The sequence below is a fragment of the Solenopsis invicta genome, chromosome 11 (assembly GCF_016802725.1).
Source record: "Solenopsis invicta isolate M01_SB chromosome 11, UNIL_Sinv_3.0, whole genome shotgun sequence".
Classification (NCBI taxonomy): domain Eukaryota; kingdom Metazoa; phylum Arthropoda; class Insecta; order Hymenoptera; family Formicidae; genus Solenopsis; species Solenopsis invicta.
The window spans coordinates 5,633,313-5,658,465 of NC_052674.1; the positions used below are offsets into that span (position 1 = coordinate 5,633,313).

At 34.1% G+C, this 25,153-nt stretch overlaps 4 protein-coding genes across 7 annotated transcripts; 2 read left to right on the plus strand and 2 right to left on the minus strand.

Annotated features, from left to right (window-relative positions):
- The first annotated feature begins 693 nt into the window (after positions 1–693).
- Positions 694–3,830, plus strand: LOC105201621. Its single transcript, XM_011169698.3, has 2 exons — positions 694–1,056; positions 1,301–3,830. The coding sequence occupies exons 1-2, from the start codon at positions 1,008–1,010 to the stop codon at positions 2,806–2,808; spliced, it is 1,557 nt and encodes a 518-aa protein (XP_011168000.1). The 5' UTR covers positions 694–1,007; the 3' UTR covers positions 2,809–3,830.
- On the minus strand, positions 3,828–11,216 carry LOC105201622 (beta-1,3-galactosyltransferase 1). 3 transcript variants are annotated; one of them, XM_011169699.3, is made up of 5 exons: positions 10,982–11,216; positions 9,371–9,608; positions 8,145–8,410; positions 7,781–8,052; positions 7,268–7,694 (listed from the first exon to the last, which is right to left on the minus strand). In XM_011169699.3, exons 2-5 carry the CDS (start codon positions 9,606–9,608, stop codon positions 7,268–7,270), a joined length of 1,203 nt encoding a protein of 400 aa, XP_011168001.1. In that variant the 5' UTR covers positions 10,982–11,216. The 3 variants fall into 3 exon arrangements, with proteins under 3 accessions (XP_039311200.1, XP_011168001.1, XP_039311199.1); XM_039455265.1 differs by lacking the exon at positions 10,982–11,216 and adding an exon at positions 10,817–10,946; XM_039455266.1 differs by lacking the exon at positions 10,982–11,216 and having other exon boundaries at positions 3,828–7,694.
- A 1,844-nt stretch (positions 11,217–13,060) lies between these two features.
- Positions 13,061–16,288, plus strand: LOC105201624 (AP-3 complex subunit sigma-2). Of its 2 annotated transcripts, none has more exons than XM_039455270.1 (3): positions 13,061–13,628; positions 13,845–14,228; positions 15,195–15,518. In XM_039455270.1, exons 1-3 carry the CDS (start codon positions 13,560–13,562, stop codon positions 15,258–15,260), a joined length of 519 nt encoding a protein of 172 aa, XP_039311204.1. In that variant the 5' UTR covers positions 13,061–13,559; the 3' UTR covers positions 15,261–15,518. The 2 variants fall into 2 exon arrangements, with proteins under 2 accessions (XP_039311204.1, XP_039311203.1); XM_039455269.1 differs by lacking the exon at positions 15,195–15,518 and adding an exon at positions 15,634–16,288 and having other exon boundaries at positions 13,063–13,628.
- Positions 16,280–17,760, minus strand: LOC105201623 (GATA zinc finger domain-containing protein 1). Its single transcript, XM_011169700.3, has 3 exons — positions 17,259–17,760; positions 16,964–17,166; positions 16,280–16,750 (listed from the first exon to the last, which is right to left on the minus strand). Exons 1-3 carry the CDS (start codon positions 17,532–17,534, stop codon positions 16,537–16,539), a joined length of 693 nt encoding a protein of 230 aa, XP_011168002.1. The 5' UTR covers positions 17,535–17,760; the 3' UTR covers positions 16,280–16,536.
- Between the last annotated feature and the right edge of the window lie 7,393 nt (positions 17,761–25,153).

A 25,153-nucleotide genomic window follows, 5' to 3' on the forward strand; every position in this document is an offset into this window, starting at 1 on the left:
AGAGATGCGCGACTATCGATTTAACATGAATTTTTTTCAGAGCAACAATAAACTTCGAGAGATGCGCGACTATCGATTTAACATGAATTTTTTTCAGAGCAACAATAAACTTCGAGAGATGCGCGATTATCGATTTAGCATGAATTTTTTTCAGATAGGATAGAATTCATTATATTTATTTTATAAAATTATAAAAAATATGTTACGAAGAAATTCATACGCATATTCAAATCTGTATAATTTTTAATAATTTGTAAATTATGTGAAATTTGTAAAGTATTATATTAATGCAATGGCAGTTTATTTTATTTTATGCGCATTTTGCGAAGTATTGCATTACTGATTTAATTTCAAGAGTATGTTAAAGTATTATAGGCAGGTTTAAATATTATGAAATATATATTACGTTTTTAAAAGGAGATATATTATATTTTTAAATAAAATGTATTTTTAATCAAATATTTTAACTTCTGGTATGATTTTCTCGTTTTCAACCATCAAAATGATATCGATTTGATGTCGATCCGACTTCATTATTATTTTTCCTTGGGCTAATTCAATTTTTAATAATAGTTACATTTTAATTTTTAATAATATTCGTATAATATATTCTAGGAATATTGTAGCGTTTATAGGGATAGAGAAATTTTTCACTTTTCATGCATGTTTCCGCCCTAGAGAGAGAGAAAACGTTACATAATCAATACCTTGAAGAACAAAAAGTACATACAACCAAACAAACTAACTTTTTGCTCCTTTTTAACACTTTCGACTCGGAGCTTTCGAGGAATTTAAATCGCAAACGTCTTTCGAAATCCGACGTAACACATCATACGTCACACATCTGGTATAAGTGGTACAGCTGTACGAGCCAATCCGATAAGCAGAGGCTTTCATTCCCGATGCGTGAAACGTGAAAGGAGGTTAAATGGTCAAAGAGCATAGTGCACGAGACAACGTTTAACCTGAAGAATTACCGGAGATTACACGACAGTAATCTCGCGAGGATGGCTAATTTCGCGAAAGAGCAATTGATGAAGTACGGCTGGACAGAAGGTACGGTTCTACGATTTTTTTTTGGTCCGAGCATCATGTGGCGCATTAGCCTTCGCCACATAGAGGACAATACGTAACTTCGAAACATTTGTTTATTTCGTCACTCAGTTCTGATTTTATGTATCTCCCTCTCCCATTTTATATTGTATTTTCTTATTATTTGCGAAATACATTGTGTGACAACAACGAGAAGCAGAAGCGAGAACGAAACTAAAGGTCTTTTTCTTTTCTTTTCGTGGTGCAGGAAAGGGACTCGGTAAAAATGAAAACGGCATAACGAAACCCGTGAAACTCGCGACAAGTCAGAATAAAGCAGGTGTTGGATACGACGAGTACGAAACGCCTTGGTGGGAAAAGATGTACAACGACGCCAGCAAAAACGTTAAGGTCGAGTCGCAGGGTGACCAGGTTTCCTTGACTGTTGTCAATGATACGCGCGCAACACAAACTCGCAAAAACGAACTTTCTAATTCTTTCACAAAGGCTACAAACTTTCAAGTGGCTCCTGCTTGGCAGACAGACAGTATGCTTGATAATAATTACTTAAAGGTTGGTGCCATGTGCGCGGCCGATCAGAAATCACATGTGACACGTGATGGAGCGTCTGAACTTGTGCTCACATCTAATGAAAAATCTAAAAAGATCGTGGAGTACAGTAGTAGAGCTCATTCAAATGCTCAAGTGAATGTAGCTGGAAAGAATGCCATAGCCTACAGAATAACGAATGTAGAGTCAGACGTGGAGGAGAGCAGCGAGCATGATGTAGATGGAAATGCAAGCATACCACAGGCTTTCCAAGAAGAACAGTTTTCCCTTGACAGGTCTATGAAGAGGAAACACCATAGAAAAATAAAGAGCCTAGTGAATCAACTGAGTACGTGTAATTTAGAGGAGAACAACGTAAAGCGTGTCATTCATTTCCCTAACCATAATCTCTATAAGAAAATTCGCTGTAAGGAACTTTCCCAAAAAATGAAGAAAGGTAAAGAAGAAACAGTGAATTCAAGCATATTGATTCAGTTTATAAAGCAGAAAAAAATTGATCAGGTAAATAAAAGGATGGAGCACTTGGGAAATGAACTAATGAAAATGTATCAAATGAAAGGTATCAAGTTATGTGAAAAGCCAGATGCACATTTATCTTCAAGTCTCCAAGTGTTTGAGATTGCAAAGCGGAAGGTATTGACAGAAGAACAACAAGAAAATATAGAAGAAAAGCTTACAAAGTTGAAAAATTTGTCTTATAAAGAGTTAGAATTAGGAAAATATGGAAGTCAAAAGGATAGTATTGACCAATACTATAATACAAAACCAGAATTGAGGCCAACTGAGTTTAATGAGCCAACAACTAAGCCAGATTGGATACAAATCGATATAGGACACGAAATACCAGAAAAAAATTATGTTCATTACACAACGACAGTAATTCCAGTACACAATCGTCAGCAGAGCATCCAAAAAAAAATGGCTAGAAATTATGCAAAATATAGTTACGACCCCTCGACGAAAGCAATCATAAATAAGCAAACGAAAATGAAATATCCAAAAATACACACTAAAATACAGAAGAAAAATAGTAAGCAATTTAAATGCAATATAAAGAAAAATTTCGAACATTGCCTGAAAGTTAAACCTTTCGCACATGAATTAAATATGGATTCTGTAATAAAAGATTTAGCGGAATGTGGTCTTGCCGAAAAGGTAAACATTATTAAAAAGAGATCTACTCAAACTCATCTTACACCTGTTTAAGAAAACAAGGAATAAAGAAAAGAAAGCCAAAAATAAAATAAATACGTATGTTCTCGATAATTAAGTAATTTTTGTATAAGTATACTTCTACTTTTATACTTTCGAGATTTTTTTACGATGAGAATTGTAAAAACAATGCGTCATCAAGATATAATTTAATTATTACAAAAGAATCTAATAATGAATTTTACATTATACATAATAACTGAAAAAAACTCGAGTATAACTATATTTATACACTTATTCATTGAATTATTCAGTTATTTTTGATTTAATAAATTTTTATAATAAGTATACTGCATTCACTTTGAGTTTTTATTTTAAATACAATCGTGTTAAATATAAATTTTTGTACTGCAGGAATTTATTAGAATGCATTAACCTTTTCAAAAAGAGTAGATATCTTTAATTATATATTGAGTAATTACACAAATTTAATGTATAATGTAATTTATGGGAATTCTCTTATGAGAATTTATAAAAATTAATGAAGGAAAGACGAAAAGTCTCTTCAGTAATTGACAGTATGTCATAAATACTTTATATGGATACATTATGATTTCCAATGGGATTAATTTTTATTATATTTTTATTATATTTTTATAAGATTAATTTTGATAATATTTACCATAATTATATTCTATAAAATTTATTTCATTCTACACCTTCTATAGACTGTACCAAATATTAGCTGAATCTGAAATAATTAACAACTGAACCAAAGTTCTGAAATCAGTAGTAACAGTCATAAATGAAATAAAAATAATTCATTTCACTACTATCATTTACACATTAAATCGGTATATATATATATACACATATACACACGATGATACATCATATCCAATTAAATGCAGTATATAAATCTCATACAAAACTTATTGATTTATATTGTTAAGATAAGCATCTGTAAGTAAAGTTCCTATATAAGTAAAACAAATACTCGCGCGTATTTGTATTTGTTTTTTATATAAAACATTCATTCGATACATGTATTTTTAATAAATAATCTTTGCATCAAAGTTCCTTTGGTTTTTTATTCGAAACGCAACATAACAATATTTACATCTCATACGCATCTTATGCGCAATTCTTGTTGTATGTTATGACGAACGTACAAATGAATGTCCTTTTCTAAAAGCGTTAGAAACGATCTCGTAAAGATGTAAACATAACATATATTGATATCAGGATTGGGAACATTACCTTAAAAAAAGTAACGCGTTACGTTATTTTAAGAGTCATTAGATTTAAAAATTACTTTATTTGATAATGTTTAATATAATAATAAATATTAAAACTTGACACTCTCTAAACCTCTGTACATAGAACAAACTTTTCTTTATATTAAACTTATCTAACAAGTTCTCTAATTCTTTATTTTTTGGTACACTCATTTTTACATGAAAACTTAAATTTTTTTTTTAAACAACAAATGTCATTATTAAGAATATATTTCAATATTTACTGCTTTCAGTATTGAAAATCTATAGTTTAATGTTAAGTATTCAACACCGATAGTAGCTGTTGGAAAGCAGCTCAAAAGTATCGGAATATTTCTATCCAATGACGCAATTAATGTGCGATCTAAAAACAGGTAAGCATAACGGAAAACTAAAGTAACTATAAAAGTAATGATTAAATTCGTTACTGTAACACTATAATGACGTTACTGTTATCGTTATAGAAAAAAAAGTAACGATAACGATGTTATGAGTAACGCGTTAGTTGCCAATCCTGCTTAATACTATAGCACGATATAAAATGATGTATCTAACTTGTATTTCACACGCGATCATCGAAATTTATATATCTCGAAAGAAAAGAGATACATCTTTCGACTGACCTTTTATATTCCATGTAAAAAGAGATGGAAATGATGATACATCGTATTACATTTGTATAATGTATTTTTGCAAATGTATATCAATAATTTATATTACAGCTCGTCAACAGTCGCATTCAGATAGCACCGAGTATTACGATGGTTTAGAGCAGACTAATGGTAAAAAATTCAGCGTCAAATCTATTCTTATAAAATAAAATGAATTTTCTAAGGCCACTAGGGTATTCCACAGAATCTTTCAATCTTTACCCTAAGTTACAAATATCTCATCGTCATGGACCGTGGAATGCATCAATTTTACTATTCGTAAACTCTTTTGCCACTCCAAATTCCTTAATCGCCCTGATATGACATCAAATGATATACGCGATGTATTACAAATTTCGAATTGTATACTTAAACACTAAATTATGCCAAGTTTCTACTTGAGTTGAAAAGTTTAGATCAAATTCTAGCAAGTATTAGGCTATATCATCATAAGCTCTTAACAGCTATCTTAATAAACTATTTTTCACTATATATATATATATATATATATATATATTTAATATCGCAGTGCGGCTTCCATAAATAAATGTTCAATAAACGAATTTTATTATGAATTGCAAACTATATTATTATCTAGCATACATTTATGAATATTTATTTGAAAAATTGGAACAAAACTTGGCCGCGCTACAATATCATTTGATGTTCGTACTTGCAATATATACGCTTTGCTATATAATTGTTAAAATTTATTGAAAACAGGATGATTTAAATCGAAAACTTGCTGAAAGAGAATTAAATTCACAAGCTGTAATAAGTATATAAAGATATTGTACATAAATATATAAAATTTATATTCTTCGTAGCAATTCCTGTTCTAAGAAAATAATTCTAAAAAGCGCACGCATACAAAACAATTCAATTCAAATATACCAAAATTGAATAGATGTTTTAGAAAAAAAATTTCTTTTTATTTAGTTGAAATAATATATCTGTAAAATGTATTATCTTGATATAAATTTTATCAATGTAAAAATGTATAGACTGAAACTGCACATGGAGACTTTTTTAATCTTGGACATTATTTTTCAAGAATATATGAAGGAAATATTTGATTATGAAATGTATTTTTTTTTAATGTGAAATGTTATCTTAATAAAGCATTATTATGTTCTAGAAAATATACATAAAGCAATGAGCATGCTTTGTAAAATTAAAAAGTAGAAATATATTTAAAAGTGTACACTCTTTTAACTGATTTGAATTAAGAATATAAAGTTAAGTAAAGTAATTAAAACAGTATCATAAAATAGGTAATTAAAATTTTTTAAATTTCATAAGAGTATATAAAATTTTATTAATATTAATAGAAATATCAGTGAATTTAATGTGAGTTAATTTTACTTATGGATACGAATGAGACGGATTCCTCAGATTAAGTCATTAGCACAAGTCTCTCTGTTCATTGTTCTGTTGTTTAAATAGAAAATAATATCTACATCTTATGTTACTAAATTGAGGAAGCAATTTTCTCGTATCTAATTTGTATACTACATGTGTTTAGGAAGTATAAGGCTATTTAGGGGATTCTGAAATATGTAGGTTAATTAATATAATACAATGCTATTCCTAAATAACGTTTTTAAATAATTTTCATATAAGTACGTGGAAGCAACAGCATTTATAATTAAAATAAGGAAATTTACGTGTCTCTGTGACTTTTAATCACAAGGTACCAACTGTCAATTCCTGTAGAATATCATAACAAAATCACGCAGAAAATTTTTTATTACATAACTAAATATACCGTTTAATTATCATTAGAAAGTGACAAGAAATCCAATGCTAAAAAACTTGTCTATGACAGAGTTAATACTTTTCTTTTTAGATTATATTTTAAATTGCTTTGCCATTTTTTTGGCATATTTTACATAAAGAAGCAAAAAAGATAAATGTATTTAAATTATGTGAAAGATCTAATTGACAGCATATCCTTAAATACTACTTTGGTTTAAATAGAAAAATATACAAAACATTCGGTATACCATCTGTCGCAATCGCTCCACGTATTGTACCAATTGCACCGACGTCGGTTAACATTAATATAATACTCTAATCAATTAAATCTTCCGTTTCCGTTTGTTTATATTTACACGCGAAATAATAATCTATAAGAAAACAGTGAACCATCAACGGATAAACGGTCGATTGAACTATCGGTGCAAATTGGCTAGTCTTATTTGTGAAACTTAGACTTAATATTAAATGTAAACTAACAATGGAAATTGGACACAGCCTGGCAAAATCGAAGATCTGCGAAAATTCATAGACGCTTTAAAACTCCCGGATTACATTTTTTACAATGAAATCCACGAGTTACATAAATACAAATGGCATAATGGTAGAAAGTAACTGATAATGTTTCGATGTTTGCAAAAGTAGATTTGTAAATAAATAATTAGTTTCATAAGGAATCGAAGTAAATTTCCTTTAAAGATCTTGGAAATTGGGAATCACAGATTCTGTATCATTCCCTTCTTAACTATTTAATTCCATTTGCGCTTAGCAGGAAGCTCAATAAAAAATTAGTCTTATAATGTATGGAATTAATATTAGAAATATAACTTAAACACACTTGTTTATAGTTTTTCTTTTAAAGACATAATAGCCCCCAGTATTCCTGTCACTTCTGCTCAGAGTGATCGGTTTTCTCTCGATACGAGTACGATTTCTGCATGTAATGCTCGTATCAGTCATTTTTACCCAAATCACATACATATTGGACGCGTTAACCTTATGCGTGGTAATAGCGTTCCTGAGTGCGCAGGGATCTATTTTGCGAGGTAAATAACTGAATCCAGGATGATTGACGGGCCGAACTTTCGCGCGTTTCGCGCATAAACCCGTGACGTAAACGTCTTCCAGGTGTAGCAACGGTGTTATCAACGCCGCTTGATATAACTTAGACGCCACACCCATACTCATAACATACCCTGTGCCTGATAAGTAGTTTGGATATGTTTTCTCAGAGTACATATACTTGGGCGTATACCTACGCAATTGAAAAATCATTGCTACATTAAATTACTTTTCTACAGTGTCTTGTGTGCTAAATAATACAGATGTGAGGATACTTACCATTTGTTTTTCGGATCTGTTATTGGTTTAGCATTACAAATGAGGGAACCTAAGAGAGTCTCCGCTTGTGTTCTTGAGTGCAGCGTTTGCAGAAGCAAGGGAATATTAACGAACATGTCGTCATCCGTTTTCATGAGGTATTTCGCTTGATCACAATTTGACGTCACCCATTTCAACATCATGACTGACTTAAGCGTCAAATTGTTATATGTATCAAAGAAACGTTCTTGCACAATATCATTGTACTGGGAACTCTCCTCAACAATTAAATTCTACAAAAAATGTATAATAAATGTATAAACACAATAAATGGTATGCAAAAGTATTTCTCTACGTGATTTATAAAATTATAGAGAATACTTACGTTGAGTGTATCATTGTCACTTTTTCCTAGTAGAAACGCTATTTTTACTGTAGAATTGTACAAATTATCTAAATTATATCTATTGGCCCAAGTACTCCTAATAGCGGCACGGGCCTCCTGATTCGCGACTGCCGAACATATAATTATTAGCAGGTATGGCGGTAGTGAACATATGCCAGTAGGATTCAAAATCGACGTATTATTCTCCGGATGAATATAAGCACAGAGATCTCTTGATGTATTATATGACCATCCAGGTAATTGTGCTGTAAATTATTTATGTCAATTTCTTTTAAATTATGTGTGTGTTAATTATTACCACTAGTATGGTATCATAAAATACCATTTCATATTATGTTAAATCGTAATTATACTTTGTCTCTAACAAAAATATGTATTAGATAAATCATAAGTGTATCCAGAGAGAATTTTTTGCAAGGAAAGATATCAATTCCATTATCATATAAACAGCATTTGTTACATTAATGAATTTGGTAAATTATAACTTTTACTTTTTTTTTAAAGAAAGTATAGGCAAATGTAGTTATTAAAAGCAATATGTGCAGCTTTTTAATATTACTATTGTTATTATTATATATAAAATATGATATATAAAATATCTATGATCATTTTTTTAGAAAAAAAAATTTTAAAAAATTAAGAAAAAATATAGAGAAGTCTCCTGTATGAGAAACTGCTAATAGTTTGCTAAATAGTACTAAAAAAATATGATATTAAACTAAAATAAAATTTAAAAAAGATGAATTATGAACTAAGGCAAAGATCAGTCAATAAAATTAATTTTTTTTCCAAAATAATTAAGATATTTTTAAAATTTACAGTAATGTCTCCAACATACGAACCATGTCATTTAAACGATCTTTTATGATTGTGTTGCACAAATAATTTTTGAAATTTCGAGGGGAGAAATGGAGGGTTTGAATCCTTCAAACTCTTCTTTTCTGGATGCATTTATGAGAAAGTAGATATTATGAAATATATACACGTCCAAAATATTGAATCAGGTTATAAAATAGTTTGTCCCACTTTCATCACTCTTATTTATAGTTTGTATATTTACAATATTATTTTAATTATATCATTTAATATATACTTATAAATATAACTATGATATACAGTTATATGAGAATATATAACTATATATCATATATTCTTAAGTTTATCAAAATTATAATTTAATCAAAAAATGTTTGGTAGATGCATACCACCGGACACTACTAAACGCGAACTGCTGAGAGGTTCTGCAGAGGATGGAGTTTCACTTAAGCTTAAGAATGGACTCTGAGCGGAGTGGTACGCTGGCACATACAAGAGGCCTAATATGGCCAGAATTACAAATCCTATTGCCAATCGTCGAACAAAAGATGCCTTGCCTTTAACACTGCCATTATTGTTGACAGTGATTGCAGGTAAATCCATGGGATGTAGTCGCAATCTGTCCATCTATATGAAGAAAGAATAAACTTATATTAATTCTTTATAAGCATAAATTTTTTATTATAAAAATCTAGAAAAATTTAAGGCTACTTTTCAATCTCTTTGTTACGTTTCAAAATTGTTTAACTAAAATGTTAAAATTTTTATTTAATAAAAATTGAAATTTGAAGAATAAAATTTGAAAGTAAAATTGCACTTGTGCCACAGAGAGACCTAAATAAATATTGTTAGTATGTAAATTAAAACTTGGAATACATAGAACAGTTGAAATAGCTAAAAAAAATTTAATGCCACGAACTATAAGAAATCTCTTTGTATGCAAAGTACATTTGGTTGCATGTAAATAAATGTCAACTAATAAGATTCATGAGAATGCTATCAGCTTTCAAACATTGTGTTTGCAATGATTATGATTTACCTTGAGTCTTAATATATCCCTCTGTAATCGATAGCGAATTGGTAACAAATTTTAGAAAATTCATTGTTTCTCAACATAAGTCTATTTTGCAAGGTAAAATATTTTTCTTGTCTAAATTTCAATTTATTTCCAAAGAAATAATGCTTTAATTCCAGATATAGTCACGTTAAGTACATATTTGAGATATTATTGGCACAACTGCAGTATCATAGGCCATTTAAAAAAAGCTGTGTTGACTTAACTGATGGAACGCCATTGGTTAGCAATACCTTCAACCTTATCAATAACCACTTAATGTATGCAGTAAACTTATGCAGTAAATTACTTTTTTTCAAACCTCCTGATAGCTATTCTTCATACTACTAACTTTTGACACAAATGTAGAATTTTATTAGAAATTATTACATTCTCTAGAGAATATATCATGGATACAATTATCTAGAAATAAAGAAATTGGTATAAAACACATTCATCTTGACAATTGTCTGATTTCAAATGTTTAAAAAGATTGGAATGGTAATGTAAACCATGCAGTCTTTTTCATTGTATTTAACCTTTCGCTTCCCAAAAGAACAAACGTCATAATCACGGCTGACATTTATATGATTATTCACGTTCGTTTGGATACGGAAAACCTTACTGACATCACGTATTACGCGCGTGAAGTGCAACAACAAAAGACACACGGCCTTGGCACATCAATCAGACGAGCGCGTTCTAATAATAATTCGCAGATCTCGTGCATCTGGTAACACCAAAAATATTATGCGTGATCCAGTCGCACGAGCCAGGGTACCTGGGAACAGTCGTGCTTTCCAATCGTGAGCAAAAGGACATCGACTCATGCTGGCGTTCCGCTGGTTCCGCAATTAGGCGTGCAACTCACAATATATACGCCGGACACAAGAGGAGAGGACACGACAAAAAAACAAGCGCGAGTAAACAAAAGCTACATGCTCACCTTTCGGCCGCGATGACTGCGTGGCTACGCCGCATTTGGCGCCTCTCCATTTACCTCGTCCGCGTGGAATGACAGCTCGGCTCACCGGGACATCGCACGTCTCGCGGAAGACGTGCAGGCGCGTGCCACAGATACGCGGTAAGCAGAGGAAGAGATCCCATTTAATCCTGACGTCTTTCCTCTTGCTCCCTCGCCACCCTCGCTGCCGCTGTTCACCACTGCTGGCACTGCTCGCCCGGCGCTGTACTGCGCGACGCCAAGGAAGGGAATCGAGAATCAAGTGCGTGCGAGTCGATCTGAGTCGATCGCGCGCTTGCGCGCCGGCTCCTGTTTTTTTCCTTTTTTTCCTTTTTTTTCCCCGTAATCTCGTGATAACAGCAGGGCGATTACGCTAATAATTACTGGCGAAATCCACCTCGATCTCGATTTCCACTAAGACACGGGCGACCGATCGCGTTTCCGTTTTCCTTTCGAGACACGTCATCGACATCGTCGTTATTGTAATGTTGCCAATTAAAAAACATTATTGTTATTATATTTTCGCAAATTTTACTTTGATCGGCTAAATTAATTCGGTCCCCCTTTTTGTTTTAATTACCATTTTTTCGAAATCACGATTAATCACGATGTGTGATTGGCAGAATTAGACTTCGACACACGAACGATTGATTTAAAGTTCGATTTAATTTCGTCTATCATTTCTCCTAATTCTTCTTTCCGCTTCTCACTTTATATTCTAAACGCGAGAAGTGCGCCGCAGGAGGAGAGTGCAGATAAGGAGACCAAATTTGGCTGATCCGGAACGGCCCATTGGGAATGTCGATTCTCGCCTGTCGTTTTTCTCGTCGTAAGGTCTCTCCTGCGAGTGGTCTTACAACAACCGAATGTATAGCGATTTCATTCCGGATGCGCGAAGCGAAACGCGACGGCAGCCACGGACGTGGAGCACCCTACGTCACCGTGCGATCATCTCGCACTGTCTCGCACTGCCTCGGCAATTCCTGCGAAGACGTGTCATCCACCTTCGCAGACTTCGCGTCGTCTCTCGGCTCACGAGGCGGACCGAGCGACTTCCTGGCTCCCGACTCGTTGGCGGATCGAATTGCACGTCACTGACGTCGGCGACGGGGTGAGGGAGAGGTGACGAGCACGAGAAACCGGTCGCGGGGCGAAATGTGCTCTGCTCGTTCCTCGCTCGCGCTCTCTGTGTTTCCAAGCACTCCGTTCCCTCTTCCTCTCTCCTTTTTGATGCTGAACGTGTGCCCGAGCAGGCGAATCGCTATTCCACGTAAACAAAGATATCCTTTAGATTTCTAAAAGATATCTTGCTATATAATATGTTGAGATGTTTTACATTTTTTCCAAATATTTTTTAGCAATCTAAAAGATATTTTGCGTACATGGTTTGGGTAAGTTAATATTTTTTGTTGACTAAATTAATGACTTATAAAATTGAGTTACGTAAAAACAGTTTGAGTTAGTAAAAAGTGAGATTAAATTAAGTTAATTTTTTAAATACATTTACATTAAATTAGAAAGTAATGATTTTAAATTACTCAAAGCAATTATAATATGGATCGTCGAATAAATTTAATTTTACTTGTAAATTAAATTTACATGAGATAACAAAGCAATATTATTTTTATGTGGAAATGTATTTTTTCTTTTATATAATTTTTTTCTTTTACATAGATAAATTTTTAACTTGAGAAAAATATTACTAAGTTAAAATTTATGTATTTTAAAAATAATTAAATTAAAAATTAATTCATTTAAAATTAATTTATTATTTAAATACTGAGAAAAAGTCTACATCTTTTTTTTCAATCTTTAACACATACATACATGTAAATTCTGAAATATTTTTAGATTTCTTACTCTACAATTTCTGAAAAATACTTTTTATATTTTATAAGATTTTGTCAGAAATTATAGAATAAAAAATTTTATAGAATGAAAAAATTTCACCGTAGTAAAATATAGGCATTATCTGGTTAGTTAATCGAATTAAATCGATAGGCGAGTTTGATTAAAATTACTTTATTTAAACTCATATTAGTGAAAAACAAACATGAAGACGAAGAGGACAAAAAATTCTCTAAAAACGGAAAGGAAAACAATTTTTTTTACAAACAATATCAGTGTTGTGCTCGATCTGTCGATTGGACAATCTTTCATCTTTCACTCTTCTACGCCCCTGAACGCACGTCACACCGTCTCGAGTGCAGTAAGTGCCACAGAGTGCAAATAATTAAGGAAGGAAAAGGATTTACTCCGATTCCCGATCTCGATAGCGAATCCTTTCAATGCTCGTTCACTGATAGACACGTTGACAGCTGTTGACAGCTAACCTCGTCGGAGTTGCTCTCCGCGCATCGTTATCAATTAGCGGATATCACACGGAGAGATCTCGATATATCAGAAAGAAATGATGAGAACAAAATTGTCGGGGGACAGTCGCAGTGTCGTACAGTTGTAAAAACATAACCTCTCGCGACCCGATGACCGTGCGTCCCGAGCGCGGTGACAGGATTACCGTAAGGTCGAGCGACACCAACTGACTCTAGAGTACACAGACATGATTAAGGCGATCCTGGTCTTTAATAATCATGGGAAACCTCGTCTTTCCAAGTTTTATCAGTACTTCGTAAGTAAACACGGTGATATACTCATTTGGATTTCTTTTGCTTATCACTCATGCGTTCTTCTTCTTACCGAGATATGATGAAATTTGAATCGAAGGCGATATGCGACGTAAATTACGTATCGAAACCTTTATCGAGCGAGTCGCAACCATGTGGAACGCGATTGGAAAACGGAAACATATGGATTACTGCAATATGAGACGCATTTTCTGCTTCAGAACGAGGATATGCAGCAGCAGATAATAAAAGAGACATTTCAGCTCGTCTCAAAGAGGGACGACAACGTATGCAATTTCTTGGAGGGTGGCAGCTTAATCGGTGGGTCCGACTACAAGCTGATCTATCGGCACTACGCGACGCTCTACTTTGTGTTCTGCGTTGACAGCTCGGAGTCAGAACTGGGAATCTTAGACCTGATACAAGTCTTTGTCGAGACTCTGGACAAATGCTTTGAAAACGTGTGCGAGCTCGATCTCATTTTTCATGTGGACAAAGTTCACTACATACTTAACGAATTGGTGATGGGTGGTATGGTTCTTGAGACCAATATGACTGAGATTCTCACGAGGATTGAGGATCAGAACAAGTTAGAAAAGCAAGAGGTAAGTACGGCTTGTTACAATCCAGTATTATAATCCTGATGTTATCTTAACTGTGATCTTATTTCAAATTTGTATAATCAAGGTGTTTATGCACATTTTATAAAAAAAATTCCTAGATTTTATATAGAAATGTTATCCAAAATTATGGATAAAATTAGAGAATCTTTTACTGCAGCTTTAAAATAAATTTATTTAATTCTTTTTAATGTTCCTTAATTATACAAACATAAAGAAAACCCATTTGAATTTTAAACATTAAATTTTAGACAATAGAGAAGAAATCATATGAATTAAATATGACATATAACGATCTGTCTGTAATACACGGATTTAATAATGTATGGTTTTCTATTGTTACTAATTTTTTTATAAAAATTGATAAATTACATTGGAATATACATAGATGTGTATGACATATTTATTGCTAATCAATTTTACATTATCAAGAAAATATGATTGAAGAAATAAATTTTGTCAGAAGGGAGATAGGATTTAAATTTAAAAATAAGATTCCAAAAATTAGTTTAAGTGCTAATAGAATCTTATGAAAATCCAGAATTTTCAAGGGTAAAAATAAATTTTCTGAAAATTCTCAGTTTTTCTTGATAGTAAGAATCCTTATTATCCTTGATTTAGATATAGTAAATATTTTGATGTTGAATTGTAATAAAATTGCAGCAAGATCACAATCAGGATTATTGATCTGTCATGGTGCACAAACTTTTTACGCCTAAAAATTCTCGTTACCCGTTTCATCAGATAGAGCACTAGCGTTACATGTTTCAAGCTAGTACAGTCAATTTTGCAATGTTTTTATTTTTTTTTACTGGGCTTGAAAATGTTAACTGCCTAGGCGATCCATTGCGCGCTTTAGCTATGCATGCATACTTGATACAACGTTTTGTAGAACGTACTTCATGTGGTAAAGGTAATAGGTAGAACTGATCGACGTAACATCAATTTTAGGGGACTTACAAATCTGGGCGGTCTTGCTCACCCCGTCCGTTTGTCCTTCTGGGACCCCCTCCTTAAGTAAATCAGCAGTAGCAAATCAGGACACTTTGTACAATCGCACTTCTGCGCGTGTATTCATGTATTTGTGATTCTTTTTTTTTTATTCTTCTTTTTATTTTGTCCAAGACTATCAAAAGCGCGAGGCCTTGTAGCTGAGCTGTGAAGCGTGAGCGTTTGTGTAACACGCATGACGATGTTTTTTAATTGTCCGCTGCATACCGAGTGCCTTTGTAAATGTCGCTTTATGAGGATAATAAATATCGTCGACGCCGTGTAGTCGTCCATCATTTGCCCTCGCTCCTCGCTAAAAAATTTCAGCCCTCGCATTTGCTGAGCCCTCCCGAAGCATTTTCCATTCTCCACACTTCTTCCATCCGTATGGTGTGTGCAGGCGGGAATCACAGCAGCGCCCGCGCGTGCTGTCTCGGCCGTGAAGAACATGAATATACCGCAACAAATAAAGGATATGAAGCTGCCTGACTTGCCGCAAGCCATAAAAGATCTCAAATTCTGACCAGCCGTTACCTCGTTGGCACCCAGCTGACTGGTCTCTACTGTCATCCCGAACGCTACCGACACCACCGTCGCACCGAGGACACATTTCCCCTCCCTTCAAGCGAGCGAGAACGCACCAATGCTGCCTGCCACTTCCGCATATATCCCGTCTCAACGATACCAGAGTTAAAGACCACAGATGAACCACTTGACCGTTATCTCCTCCGAATTACGGTTTCCGCTGACGAAGAAAGTACGAACTACAAGGAAAATCAATTTCGAGAAGTTTTTAAACGAGAAGAGAAATTGAATGAGAGGATGTTTCTTAGATTTTTTTATATATGTATGATAGCAGATATATTAAAAAAATATCAAGTCCACGAATTCAACTATAGTATTGGCAACTGTTCGATTGTCCAGTCTAGTAGTCTAGCTCCGCGTTCCGTTACACGTAAGAGAGATGTCCACAGTTATTCACTGGAAATACAAAGCATTAATGTTATATTGTAATGAAGATATATTTAATAAATAAAATAGCACTCTATTGTAAACTTGTGTTGTATTTTCCAAGATTTCTACATTATTACAGTAATATATACTCAGTATGCATCACATTTTTGTCAGTTTCACAATTTCTATATATTTATAATTCAACAATCTAATTAATTACATTCTTGATTAAAATAATATGATTAACAAGAAGTATTAAAAAGCTGATGTAAAAGTGATGTAAAAGAGAAATTATCTTTATAAATTTAGATATTAAATCTGATGATATATTTTTAGTGAAGAATTACTGTCATTTTTTAGATACAGCCAATTCATTTCTAAGAGTCGTCCATATGTAGCCTGCTCCCTTCTCTGTGAGTGGAGGAGGGTAGGGACTGTTTTTTAACTTAAAATAATCCGATGGAGCATGCATTACAAATTCCATGCACTCTAATTTACGAGGTAATTCTTCCTCAGGTCCGATTATGTATGTCTCAGGAATGAAGCCTTCTTCCGGTGGAGGACTAAAAAGTATTTTATTACATAATAAAGTCTAATGATACATTGAGATAAGTAATATTTCATAATTAAAAGGGAAGGCCAGCAAATGATTGTTAAACAATCTTATTGTTCAATAATATTTCTTATGTAATTTTATATATACTTTCTAGTCTTTCAAATTAGATTTTAATTAAAGTCTGATAATAAGAAAGTTAATGAAGAATAAAGTAACTCACCTTGCTGTGGTAGGTAACAGCCAGGTAATAGCAGCGCTCTTTTCACAATATTGATCAGTCAACAATCCACGTATCTGGCCGTAATAAATGCCACCATCTATATCCTGCAGGGAGACCACATCTCCAATTTGAAAATATGTGCTCTTGTAAAACACAAAGTTGCTGGTGACTGGAGTCGCTGTAGCTGTGGGCGCCTTGACCGGCTACAAGTAAACATAAGACACTAGCCCGTTTCTATTGAAAAATGCTTGCCACGTCTCGTGGCAAAAATCGAAAAAGTATCATTCTCACTCACTGTTTTCTTGAACAGATTTCTACGACCCTTGCCTTTGGGTACTATTCTGTGCGGCCCCGTTGCCTTCGAATAACAAAATCTCGTAATCCGTGTGCTCCTTCTGGGCTTCAGCGATCCGCTCTTGTCTTCCTCGTCCGTCTTGGAGGACACACTCGCCTCGGCATTCCGTTCATCCTCTAGGCAGGCGTTACACAAGTTACCGGTTTCGGTCGAGTGCCACAAAGGAGTCTCGCGAGTCCCGCACTTGACGCATGCCGGCTTGCTGCCGAGCGGCATCGGGTCCTCTCAGGCAAACCTCGGGGAGTCCGCAAACACGCCGGTGAGTCTCCTCGACATTTGTCATACCCGGACTGTCATGTTTAGCAGTTTAGTGTTTACATGCATTTACACGCGCATTCACGTGTCTCTAGCGTCTGCGGTCAGTCGGCGCATGCGCCCCGTCGTAAAGAATCAGCTGAGCGACGCTCCTTGAACTGGACGTGTTCGCTGACGCCGAGAGGAACCTGAGAGCGGCCACGGCGGCCTTTTTCCTATAACGCTTCGAAACTCCCGTACACTAGTGACGCACATCTATTCTGGTCAGAATAGGAACTACGTGTCACATCCATTTTGCAACCCGCCGTTAAAAACAGTGTGGATGTTAGCACGGACAACAACCCACATCCATCTCTCGAGAAATGGATGTAGGTTGTTGTCCGTGCTAACATCCATTTTGCTGCAAATAAAATCTGACGCGTATCGCGTATGTTGCATCCAGAACAGGGGTCGAGAATGTGCACAAATGATTAATTACGTCTACTTTCGCGTAATTTTTTATTTATTATAATCTGAATTATTTACATTAACATTGATATTAATACATATCAATACGTTTATGCCCATATTTTGCACAATCATATTTTTACTTAAAAAAGATGTTTAATAGTAACAGAGAGAATTTGGTTCTTTAATAAAGAAACATTCATTTTACGCAGTACTTCAAAAATAATTGTAATTAACATCGCATCATATGATGAAGAAGAAATAAATGTCTTTCCACGAATAAATATACCATCTTTTTATTTTTACATAATTCTTTATTATTTAAATGTCTTCAAATTATGCTTTTGAAAAAATTAGCTTTTTTAATTTTTTTAAATCTTGACACAACTCTCTCTCTCTCTCTCACTCACTCTTTCTCTCTTTCTCTTTTAACGTGATTGTCCTTTAACTGTTTAGGCCTTCAGTTAGAGAGAGAAAGCATCGCGGTGATAGACATGGAGCAAGCGGCGATGTTATCTCTATGGATACCCTCCTCTTCACTCCCGTCTCAATCATTCACGTTATCCGTGCTACGTTTAGGCCGTAAAATTCAGAAAGAGGATTTCGGTCGATTTCTGCGCAGGGACGTAGAGAGACTAGAAAGCGCCCACTCTTTTTTTATTATGTTACAATGGCATATATATGCATACACATGATTTACAAATGACAATACGCGCGATTAATATGGCACAATAAGTAATAATAATAATAATAATAATAATAATAATAATAATAATAATAATGTAATAAAAAACAATGAAATATATGGATACTTGAGTATTATTTTTATTCTCTAATTTACAAACGTGAAGATTATTGATCTGATTTTAATACAACCATTCAACAGTTTTTACGAAATATCACGTAAAGATTAATCAAAACTTTACAAAAAAAAAAATTAATTAAGAATTATATAATAATATACGATATAAGGTATTAAAGTGTTCAGTAAAGTAACGAATTTTAATCAAATTCTTCTCGATATTAATCGATGGCAATTGTGGAAATGATGGAAATGGGATGGTAATTGGAAATATTGGAATGAATGCAATGATGTTAATGGAATGGCAATAATGGAAATGATGACAATGACAATATACATATTATAGCCTGACGGCAATGACGGCAATGGTGGAAATGATGGCAATTATGACAATGTTCTCGATGTTAATGATGGCAATGGAATGGCAATATTGAAATGAATGCAATGATGGCAATAATGAGACTGCTGGCAATGATGGGAATTGTGGAAATAATGGAAATGTAAAGGCAATGGGATGGATATGATGTAATGAATGCTATGGTGACAATGACGGCAATGGAAATGGCAATAATGGAAATGATGGCAATAGTGGGAATGATGGCAATAGTGGCATTAGTGATAATGATGGCAATGATGACAATAATGGGATTGCTGTTAATGGTGAGGAGATAGTCCACTAAATTTCTGCAAAATTAAAAAGAACTTGGAAAAAATTCACTTCTGACATAGTCCAATTTTGGTCAATTTTTTGCAAAAAACTTGAACAAAGATGATGAATTTCCGCAAAGTTAACAAAAAAATAGGAAAAAAACTGACTTCTGACATCTATATCCCAAGCAGAACAGTGAGTCATCACTACATCAAAATGATATCAAAATGATCATTAAGTCACTTTTTGATCAATTACGATTTGATGTCACTTTGACTTACTGTTCTGCTTGGGATTAATCTCAGACAAACAGTGAGAAATAGTCCAACTTTGGTCGATTTTTTGACAAAAACTAGACCAAAAATGTTAAATTTCTTCAAAATTAACAAAAAACTTGGACAAAATTCTTCTAACATATATATTAATCTCTAGCGGCCAAACGGTAAGAGATAGTCCAATTTTGGTCAACTTTTTGCGAAAAACTTGAACAGAAATGATGAACTGCCACCTTTGCCAACATCGCCATCATTGTCACCATTTCCATCATTTGTCATCAAGTGAAAAACGAAAGACTTATATCAGTCAAAGTTCGAAACTTTTGAGTAAAATTTTTTTTGCGATTTTCTCCAATATCTATGTGTTCTGATAGCCCCCAGAAGAGTTCTAACTTTTATCATAATGGATCGAAACGCTAAAGTGAAAATCGAAAGGCTTATATCCGTCAAAGTTCGAAATTTTTGAGTAAAATTTTTTTTGCGACTTTCTCCAATATCTCTGTGTTCTGATAGCCCTCAGAAGAGTTCTAACTTTTATCATAATGAATCGAATCGCTAAAGTGAAAAACGAAAGACTTATATCAGTCAAAGTTCGAAATTTTTGAGTAAAACTTTTTTTGCGATTTTCTCCAATATCTATGTGTTCTGATAGCCCCCAGAAGAGTTCTAACTTTTATCATGATGAATCGAATCGCTAAAGTGAAAATCGAAAGACTTATATCCGTCAAAGTTCGAAATTTTTGAGTAAAACTTTTTTTGCGAATTTCTCCAATATTTCTGTGTTCTGATAGCCCCTAGAAGAGTTATAACTTTTATCATGATGAATCGAATCGCTAAAGTGAAAAACGAAAGACTTATATCAGTCAAAGTTTAAAATTTTTGAGTAAAATATATTTTGCGAATATCTACAATATTTCTGTATTCTGATAGCCCCCAGAAGTGTTCTAACTTTTATCATGATGAATCGAATCGCTAAAGTGAAAATCGAAAGACTTATATCCGTCAAAGTTCGAAATTATTGAGTAAAATTTTTTTTGCGAATTTCTCCAATATTTCTGTGTTCTGATAGCCCCTAGAAGTGTTCTAACTTTTATCATGATGAATCGAATCGCTAAAGTGAAAATCGAAAGACTTATAGCCGTCAAAGTTCGAAATTTTTGAGTAAAATTTTTTTTGCGAATTTCTCCAATATTTCTGTGTTCTGATAGCCCGTAGAAGGGTTCTAACTTTTATCACAATGAATCGAATCTCTAAAGTAAAAATCGAAAGACTTATATCCGTCAAAGTTCGAAATTTTTGAGTAAAATTTTTTTCTCAAATTTCTCCAATATTTCTGTGTTCTGATAGCCCTCAGAAGAGTTCTAACTTTTATCATGATGAATCGAATCGCTAAAGTGAAAATCGAAAGACTTATATCCGTCAAAGTTCGAAATTTTTGAGTAAAATTTTTTTTGAGAATTTCCCCAATAATTCTGTGTTCTGATAGCCCTCAGAAGAGTTCTAACTTTTATCATAATGAATCGAATCGCTAAAGTGAAAAACGAAAGACTTATATCAGTCAAAGTTCGAAATTTTTGAGTAAAACCTTTTTTGCGATTTTCTCCAATATCTATGTGTTCTGATAGCCCCCAGAAGAGTTCTAACTTAAATCATAATGGATCGAATCGCTAAAGTGAAAATAGAAAGACATATATCCGTCAAAGTTCGAAATTTTTGAGTAAAATTTTTTTTGCGAATTTCTCCAATATTTCTGTGTTCTGATAGCCCCTAGAAGTGTTCTAACTTTTATCATGATGAATCGAATCGCTAAAGTGAAAATCGAAAGACTTATATCCGTCAAAGTTCGAAATTTTTGAGTAAAACTTTTTTTGCGAATTTCTCCAATATTTCTGTGTTCTGATAGCCCCTAGAAGAGTTATAACTTTTATCATGATGAATCGAATCGCTAAAGTGAAAAACGAAAGACTTATATCAGTCAAAGTTTAAAATTTTTGAGTAAAATATATTTTGCGAATATCTACAATATTTCTGTATTCTGATAGCCCCCAGAAGTGTTCTAACTTTTATCATGATGAATCAAATCGCTAAAGTGAAAATCGAAAGACTTATATCCGTCAAAGTTCGAAATTATTGAGTAAAATTTTTTTTGCGAATTTCTCCAATATTTCTGTGTTCTGATAGCCCCTAGAAGTGTTCTAACTTTTATCATGATGAATCGAATCGCTAAAGTGAAAATCGAAAGACTTATAGCCGTCAAAGTTCGAAATTTTTGAGTAAAATTTTTTTTGCGAATTTCTCCAATATTTCTGTGTTCTGATAGCCCGTAGAAGGGTTCTAACTTTTATCACAATGAATCGAATCTCTAAAGTAAAAATCGAAAGACTTATATCCGTCAAAGTTCGAAATTTTTGAGTAAAATTTTTTTCTCAAATTTCTCCAATATTTCTGTGTTCTGATAGCCCTCAGAAGAGTTCTAACTTTTATCATGATGAATCAAATCGCTAAAGTGAAAATCGAAAGACTTATATCCGTCAAAGTTCGAAATTTTTGAGTAAAATTTTTTTCTCAAATTTCTCCAATATTTCTGTGTTCTGATAGCCCTCAGAAGAGTTCTAACTTTTATCATGATGAATCGAATCGCTAAAGTGAAAATCGAAAGACTTATATCCGTCAAAGTTCGAAATTTTTGAGTAAAATTTTTTTTGAGAATTTCCCCAATAATTCTGTGTTCTGATAGCCCCTAGAAGAGTTCTAACTGTTATCATGATTAATCGAATCGCTAAAGTGAATGTGGCGAACCAAAATCCGCCACCAACATACGCGCGCGCGCGCGCGCGCAGGCAAGCCGCAGGCGCCAGTGTGGGCGTGAGCGCCGGCGCTAGTTCAGGCGCCGCAGCTAGGCGGCCGCTTTCTCTGGAGTCAAATGCATTCACCGAGCGCATATAATACGCGACCGCAACCCGTCAAGCACGCATCCTCCGATCGATGCTGAGCTCCCTTCTGGGCCCTTCGATCTATAGAATCGTCACCCGAGGTGCGCTCGTGCACGGGCCCTCTCTTTTGGTGTACCCAGAGGTGCGCTCCTTTACGGGCCCTCTCCCTTGGTATAACCCGAGGTGCGCTACTGCACGGGCCCTCTCTCTTGGTGTACCCAGAGTTGCGCTCCTGCACGGGCCGTCTCTCTTGGTGTAACACGAGGTACGCTCCCTCCAGGGCCCTCAGTCTTTTGGTCGAAGAGCTTCGTGGCACGCCAAACTGCCTCGTCGACGTCTTCGACGGGAACGTCCCGGTCCTTACCCGCACCCGGACTGTCCGGGGTGCATCTGTCCTGACGGGTGCCAGGGTGCTCCCATACTCGACCAAGGCGTAGCGTTCTTTCTCTGGAAGCTAAGGGGAATAGAGCTACCACGTCACAACGACCCTCGCCCCGGTGCACCGTAACGAGGAGTCAAGGGACCCAAACGTCGCCACCCGATTCGACCACGTCCAGCGGTATCCAGACGTCCCCTACGCCTAACCCACTACCAAAGAGAAAGATCACACTAGCACAATATACATTTGTAACAAAGAGCTACCCTATTAAAGAACACGTGAACATATAACGTTCAATTATTTGTGGAACCTTCTGATAACATAAGCTGACCCACAGTGAAAAAGGAAAGACTTATACCAGTCAAAGTTTAAAATTTTTGAGTAAAATTTTTTTTGCGAATTTCTCCAATATTTCTGTGCTCTGATAGCCGCCAGAAGAGTTCTAACTTTTATCAAGATTGATCGAATCGCTAAAGTGAAAATCGAAAAACTTATACCAGTCAAAGTATAAAATTTTTGAGTAAAACTTTTTTTGCAAATTTCTCCAATATTTCTGTGTTCCGATAGCCTCTAGAAGAGTTCTAACTTTTATCATGATGAATCGAATCGCTAAAGTGAAAAACGAAAGACTTGTATCAGTCAAAGTTTAAAATATTTGAGTAAAATTTTTTTTGCGAATTTCTCCAATATTTCTGTGTTCTGATAGCCCCTAGAAGAGTTCTAACTTTTATCATGATGAATCGAATCTCTAAAGTGAAAATCGAAAGACTTATATCTGTATAAGTTCGAAATTTTTGAGTAAAACTTTTTTTGCGAATTTCTCCAATATATTTGTGTTCTGATAGCCCATAGAAGAGTTCTAACTTTTATCGTGATGAATCGAATCGCTAAAGTGAAAATCGAAAAACTTATATCCGTCAAAGTTCGAAATTTTTGAGTAAAATTTTTTTTGCATATTTCTCCAATATTTCTGTGTTCTGATAGCCCCTAGATGAGTTCTAACTTTTATCATGATGAATCGAATCTCTAAAGTGAAAATCGAAAGACTTACATCTGTCAAAGTTCGAAATTTTTGAGTAAAACTTTTTTTTGCGAATTTCTCCAATATTTCTGTGTTCTGATAGCCCCTAGAAGAGATCTAACTTTTATCATGATGAATCTAATCTCTAAAGTGAAAATCGAAAGACTTATATCCGTCAAAGTTCGAAATATTTGAGTAAAATTTTTTTCTCAAATTTCTCCAATATTTCTCTGTTCTGATAGCCCCTAGAAGAGTTCTAACTTTTATCATGATGAATCGAATCGCTAAAGTGAAAAACGAAAGACTTATATCAGTCAAAGTTTAAAATTTTTGAGTAAAATATATTTTGCGAATATCTACAATATTTCTGTATTCTGATAGCCCATAGAAGAGTTCTAACTTTTATCATGATGAATCAAATAGCTAAAGTGAAAATCGAAAGACTTGTATCCGTCAAAGTTCGAAATATTTGAGTAAAATTTTTTTTGCGAACTTCTCCAATATTTCTGTGTTCTGACAGCCCCTAGAAGAGATCTAACTTTTATCATGATGAATCGAATCGCTAAAGTGCAAGACGAAAGGGTTATATCAGTCAAAGTTCGAAATTTTTGAGTAAAATAAATTTTTTTCCCAATTTCTCCAATATCTCTGTGTTCTGGTAGCCCACAGAAGAGTTGTAACTTTTATCACGATGTATGGAATTTTTCAAGTGAAAAAGAGAAGACTTATATCAGTCAAATTTCGAAATTTTTGAATGAAATTTTTTTTGCGAATTTCTTTAATATCTCTGTGTTCTCATAGCCCCGAGAAGAGTTCTAATTTTTATCATTATGGATCAAATCGTTAAAGTGAAAAACCAAAGAGTTATATCAACCAAAGTACGAAATTTTTGAGTGAAACTATTTTGCGAATTTCTCAAATATCTCTGTGATTTTATAGCCCCCAGAAGAGTTCTAACTTTTATCAAAATAGATCGAATAGCTAAAGTGCAAGACGAAAGAGTTATATCAGTCAAAGTTCGAAATTTTAGAGTAAAATTAATTTTTTTCCGAATTTTTCCAATATCTCTGTGTT

Excerpts from the sequence above, each read along its gene's own strand:
- LOC105201623 (XM_011169700.3), bottom strand. The coding sequence starts at position 17,534 with ATGCCGCTCGGCAGCAAGCCGGCATGCGTCAAGTGCGGGACTCGCGAG. Across the intron at positions 17,167-17,258 it reads GAAATCTGTTCAAGAAAACA|CCGGTCAAGGCGCCCACAGC; the intron begins GTGAGTGAGAAT and ends GTTTACTTGTAG. Across the intron at positions 16,751-16,963 it reads CTGTTACCTACCACAGCAAG|TCCTCCACCGGAAGAAGGCT; the intron begins GTGAGTTACTTT and ends AATACTTTTTAG.
- LOC105201621 (XM_011169698.3), top strand. The coding sequence starts at position 1,008 with ATGGCTAATTTCGCGAAAGAGCAATTGATGAAGTACGGCTGGACAGAA. Across the intron at positions 1,057-1,300 it reads GAAGTACGGCTGGACAGAAG|GAAAGGGACTCGGTAAAAAT; the intron begins GTACGGTTCTAC and ends TTCGTGGTGCAG.
- LOC105201622 (XM_039455266.1), bottom strand. The coding sequence starts at position 9,608 with ATGGACAGATTGCGACTACATCCCATGGATTTACCTGCAATCACTGTC. Across the intron at positions 8,411-9,370 it reads GCGTTTAGTAGTGTCCGGTG|CACAATTACCTGGATGGTCA; the intron begins GTATGCATCTAC and ends AATAATTTACAG. Across the intron at positions 7,695-7,780 it reads ACAGATCCGAAAAACAAATG|GTATACGCCCAAGTATATGT; the intron begins GTAAGTATCCTC and ends TCAATTGCGTAG.
- LOC105201624 (XM_039455269.1), top strand. The coding sequence starts at position 13,560 with ATGATTAAGGCGATCCTGGTCTTTAATAATCATGGGAAACCTCGTCTT. Across the intron at positions 13,629-13,844 it reads CCAAGTTTTATCAGTACTTC|AACGAGGATATGCAGCAGCA; the intron begins GTAAGTAAACAC and ends TTTCTGCTTCAG. Across the intron at positions 14,229-15,633 it reads ACAAGTTAGAAAAGCAAGAG|GCGGGAATCACAGCAGCGCC; the intron begins GTAAGTACGGCT and ends TGGTGTGTGCAG.